General features: G+C 40.5%; 1 protein-coding gene across 1 annotated transcript in view; it reads right to left on the reverse strand.

Annotated features, from left to right (window-relative positions):
* Window positions 1–6,000, reverse strand: part of dync2h1 (dynein cytoplasmic 2 heavy chain 1) — a gene marked incomplete at its 5' end in the record, with an annotated part of 668,232 nt that overhangs the window by 87,552 nt on the left and 574,680 nt on the right. Inside the window, one exon of the mRNA XM_079513540.1 lies at window positions 3,384–3,500. Within this exon, the coding sequence (XP_079369666.1) occupies window positions 3,384–3,500 (117 nt within the window). The remainder of the gene's footprint in view (window positions 1–3,383; window positions 3,501–6,000) is intronic.

Here is a 6,000-nt window from a genome sequence, read left to right on the forward strand (position 1 = left end):
GTGGCCACGAGCAAGACCTCAGAAAGGAGGACACTTTTGCGGGGCTCGCTGTGTATGGATAAACAATCCATGACTTGCATTATGATGTTCTCTCCCCCAGCCCAGCATTTAAAGTGTCTTTGAGCACACACACACACACACACACACACACACACACACACACACACACACACACACACACACACACACACACACACACACACACACACACACACACACACACACACACACACAGGTCATGTTTAATAGAAAGCAGACAGGGACTGTTTGTGGTCTGTGGGAAGCAACCAGCAACCGCACCACAGGAACAATTAATACAATCCATCATTCTCTCAGAAAGAACACAAACATAACCCACGGCAGGAAGAGAGAGAGAGAGAGAGAGAGAGAGAGAGAGAGGCAGGTGAGAGGGAGGGAGGTAGACAGATTGAGAGAGTGAGCTAGGGAATGTGACTGAATTATTTAATGCAGTGCATGCAGATATCCTTTTGATTTGAAAGGTGCGGTTTCTAAGCAACCACACACACACACACACACACACACACACACACACACACACACACACACACACACACACACACACACACACACACACACACACACACACACACACACACACACACACACACACACACACACACACACACACACACAATTTTCTTGTTGAACTGTTAAACACTTAAATTGTTTTATTTGGTTAAAACTTTATGCCCCACTGTTTTTGTGTTGTTTGTTACTTGATAATTGTTTATATGATTAGAGAACAATATGGGTATGTAGGAGATGGAGATTTGCTATAGCCTATGCTTTGACATATGTGTCATTGCTTATATAGTTCAATTCATATATTATTCAGAAATCACTCTGAGTCTGATGCACTTACTATACTGGAGAGTGGAGAGGGCTAGCTTTTCAATTCTTGTGATTATGTGATTATTTTCCAAGTCTAAAGTCTTTGATGTTCTGTTCCAATCCAAATGCATCATGAGGAGTGGAGGTTGTATCCACAAAAATGTTTAAAAGGTGTATCCCATGGTGTACACTGTACAGTACAGTGGTGGTGTTGTTGTTGTTGTTCCCAAAATAAAATAATCCACACGGAGATGTCCATCAAATTCAACAAAATAACGTAACCTTGAACAGAAACAAACTTTACATGCATTTGGGCAAAAAGAAAACAGAGCATGATACAAAACCTTTTGACTAAAAACTGGAACACAATTCTCCCCTGCCAGCAAACTGACAGGTGTTACTAACTTCCACTAATTACTACTGCAGTGTGATTGGTCAGACACACATTGAAAGGTCAAATGAATTGAACTAGCAATTACATCACAGTACTTCAAAGAACTGCAAGGTAAACTAGCAATGACATCACATACTTCAAAGAACAATCAAAGCATAGCAAATCTACAATAACTTGTGGGGAGCTTTCACAGAAAATAGCAGATAGACAAGTTTAACTCATAACACTGCAGTGGACATAAGCCTTGGACACAGCTGTGTCATATTACTGCTGTTGGGCTTGCATCTCCATATTTCAACTTCATAAATAAATGCTGTAGGCTACTCTTGTATAAAAATGTACAACAAAGCTAAAATAGCCAAGCTACAAGCTCACAACGCATCATGATGCAATGCACTGTGAGCGTGTAGATTGGCAATCTTTGCTATTTTGGGAAATAAATAAAGTGAAAATTGTCAAGTATATATGTTTTTATAAATATTGAACCAATGAATTAGGTATTAACAAGAGCTTGTAAAATAGCTACATTGGATATATCAGAACACAGATTATTTCCATGAAAAGATGATGCAGACAGGGACATATGGTTAACAGGGTCCAAATTAAATAAAACAGTTCTCTTTCTGCAGTGTGGTTTGCTAGATGTCTCTATCATTAGCTATGCTTTCAGAGCGAGGCCTGTTTATTTAAAAAAAAAAGACAAGCCATTAATAATAATGAAAGTGAAAAACTGGGTTTAATTTTGTGGTTGTCGAGCAGAAACCTTTTTATGTCCAATTCTGTTACTTTGCAGGATATGGGGAAGGAAAACAATTACCGTTGTTGCTATGGATCCAATGTATTCACTGCAGATCTACAAGCCCAAAACCCAGTGTGTTGTGAACTTGTAGAGCTGCTATTTTTGGCTAGTGTGTGTGTGTGTGTGTGTGTGTGTGTGTGTGTGTGTGTGTGTGTGCGTGCGTGCGCGCGTGCGCGCGTGCGTGCGTGCGTGCGTGACGTGCTTGCGTGACGTGGCGTGCTTGCGTGACGTGGCGTGCATGCACGTGCGCACGTACATGTGTGTGTGTGTGTGTGTGTGTGTGTGTGTGTGTGTGTGTGTGTCCAGAATAGACTTTGTAAGAAAAAAAGCAGGCGCGCCTTTTTATTTAGGCAATAAATACAGCTAGGTTCAAATACCACCGAAGTGGAAAAAGCATCGATCCAAAATAAGAGTGCTACATTTTACCACTTCAGTGGTATACCTAATTGGATATTTAGTAGGCGTTGGATAAATCCAAACAAGTTAAGGTTGTGGGACATGAGGCTCTGCGGTGGTTCAGCTGTCACTAGCAGCACCCGGCACGGCAGCACATCAAAGTATGCATCCCATCCCTCGTTAGAATGAAACGTTTGAAGAACTGAGTCATGTGTTAAAATGCAGCCTGAAAACTACCGACAGTCAGTGTGAAAAACTCAACACTTCTGCAGTGTTATGACACTGTGTTATGACAATGTACAAATTCTATATATTTAATTGTTAAGTGCCGTGATTTTTTTCCACCCTAAAACAAACATGATCATCAGGTGTTATTGTTATATAAGGAGGTATAATTTTTTCAAAAAAGTGTACAGTATTTGTTAAAATGTTGTTTTTATGTGGGCACGCCCACCAGTTCATTAAGTATGCCTGGTTTGCCTGGTGGGTGGTGATGGGTGGTGATCCACCTGAACTGAAGCCGCACCCACAGCTGTAGTTGTACGATAAAGGGGGAGGGGTTAGGGAAGGGGCTGATAATGTGATGTCACTATATTACTGTTTATTTCATTGGTCCGTTTGACTGTCAAGGGTTCAGCCTCCAGGAAGAAACCCTAAATACAAAGTTAATACACCATTGCACATGAAAACGACTCCAGGGTGTCTAATGAAGTACTGTCACCCCATAGACACATGACAAATTGGAAAAATACAAAAATTGTGGCACTCCATCTTTACGTTTATCAGTCCTAGCTAAACGGGAAAAAAGTATTGTGTGTGTGTGTGTGTGTGTGTGTGTGTGTGTGTGTGTGTGTGTGTGTGTGTGTGTGTGTGTGTGTGTGTGTGTGTGTCTCGCGTGCGTGCGTGCGTGCGTGCAGGTGGGTGGGTGTATGAGTGGCTTACCTGATTGAGTTTTTTCCACAGGGAGAGGACAGGTGAAAGGCCATTGGACCAGAGCTCTCTGTCAAACTTTGACCCAGGCGCCACTGAACGACTCAAGACACGCAGCTGGGAGATCACCTGTGAGACAAACAAATCAATCAATCAACCAATCAATCCCTGAAGCAGATTCTACAAAATGTCTTCTAAATCAGTTTTCTGAAAAACTCATGTGGATATAGCAGTGGTACTCAAATCTTGTACCCCCCATGATATGTACTTGGCCGTGGACCCCCATCTCAAAATATTTTTGAATAGCAAAGATTTTAGTTAAAATGTTTGCTTAAAATGAGGGTAGGTGCCCTCACAAAAAACATGCAGTAACCCTGGTCTCTATACTGCCTCACCCTGGTCAGCTGGGGGAGGGGAAAGAAACTGGTTGGAATAACGTGTTCCTTCCACGAGCTACGTCCAACCAGGGAAACTCCCTCCTGTCAGGTGATAAGAAGCACCCTGCTCACTCCTCATGCATTGAAGGAAGCATGAGTTCAGTTTGGGTCTCTCCCCAGGTTGGCAGAGGGAGAGTAGCGCCCAGGATTACATTTTAGGCACCGGGTGAAAAGATGTGTTCCAAAATCATGGGATACAAATTATAGAAAATAAATATGTTTGCCTTAAAAATACATTCTGAGATTTACACACATTTCCACGATTATTCAAGAATCACAGATCTACAGGCTCATAGGGAGGCTCATAAGGAAGTGCTATGAACGTGTTTTGGAATACACAAACGAACCAACAATCAACACAGATGTCCATCAACAGAAATCTTGCAGACAGAGTTTATTTGTATTAGTATTATTATTATTCTCTGCAAATCAAAGTAGTAAATGTTCAGAGTGTTCAAAGTAGAAATGAGCTCATTTCACACTGGTTGGTTTTTGGACATTTCGCTGTGCACGGTTCAATAAAAGCCATTAACACATTTTTCCTCTGTGAGGATTTGCTTCAGTAAAACAGTGAAATGTCCTCAACGCACTCATTTCATTCCACCGCATACACAGTCAAATTGTCAGTGTTAACTTATATTAATACTTCACCCAAGAAATGACTTTATTTCTAATGTTTACTTATCCTGTGATGTCTTGAATATAATAATAATAAACTTTATTTATATACAACCTTTCATATAAATGCAGCTCAAAGTGCTTCACAGGGCAGGACACAAAAATAGAATACAATAGAACACAGCCAAGTAGTTAAAATGGTAGAACAATGGCAAAGAACAAAATAAAAGTATAAAAACATAGAGAAAAAATAAATAAAAACACAACATGCAGCAAATCAGTCAGGACAGAGTAGGAACGCAGATATTAAAACTCAACTAAAAGCAAGAGTGAAGAGGTGAGTCTTGAGTTGAGATTTAAAAATGTCTACAGAGGGTGCGTGTCTGAGCTGGAATGGTAATTTATTCCAGGCTGTTGGGCCGTAGAAGCAAAAAGCTGCCTCACCATATTTTTTTTGTGCACATTTTTCTTTAGTCACTTCAAGCAGGCCAGCAGTGAGGGGGCGATTAGGGACATATCTAGGTAGGCAGTCACGGAGGTACGAAGGTGCAAGTCCATTTAGGGATTTATAAACAAGTAAAATAATTTTAAAATCAATTCTAAAAACCGACAAGAAGACAAGGAAAAAGGTGAACGAAGAATCCAGAAATGAAGAGAATACTTGATAAATTGGAATATATTATAAAGTAAAAAATGTTTCCACAGCAGAATAAAATAAACGTGTGTGCGCGTGCGTGTGCGTGGCTTTCTTCATAACGCACACGCGTGTGCGTTATGAAGAAAGCCAAAGTGTCTGATGAATGGCTTTCATTAGGTTCATGCTAACTATTTACTAACTATCAATCATCTGCTTTGCTCAGGCGGTATTCTGTGTGCGTGCGTGCGAGATAGAGATAGAGAGTACGTCCGTCGTCCGATAACTAATGTCAAACTCTCAGACAGTGGCTTCTCCAGGAATGACCTTTTTTAGGGAGGTAGGGTGGGCAACAAAAGAATACTACAACAAATGAATGAAGAGAATATGCAAGTAATCAATGTATGCATTTTTAAGTGGTGCAACCACTTCCTTAAGTAGCTTTGTGTTCATTCAGTGAAAGGGATCTGTCTAAATTATTGTACATTCTCAGGTGGGTTACACATTTAATCCAATCAGGAGAGAGATCCCTTCAAAGATCAAAAAGAACAAAATGAAATGAAATTAAACAAAAATAAAATGATTCACAGGAGGCAGGCAGTGATCACCCCATGTGCACAGTGCACATTCCCCCCACCACCTCGTACAATTCAGCAGTCAAAGTCTCAAGTCCCATCCCCCTGCTCGTGTTCCAGTTCCACTATTGTCTGCTCATGGCTTTTGTCTCATCACTTCCTATTTCACTTGTTTATCCTGCTGTATCCTGAATGAATTATTTTTTCCTGATTGGAAGAAATTGGTATGCCAACCTGAAAAATGATTTTCTGTTTACTAAAGTGCTGGGGAGATGACGAGACCATTGTTACTGACCACCAGACACTATAATCTATATATCAATGATTTATCTGGGAAGACAGAGCTATTTAACACACTTTTGAAC

Source organism: Electrona antarctica (assembly GCF_951216825.1).
Source record: "Electrona antarctica genome assembly, chromosome: 11".
Taxonomy (NCBI): Eukaryota; Metazoa; Chordata; class Actinopteri; order Myctophiformes; family Myctophidae; genus Electrona; species Electrona antarctica.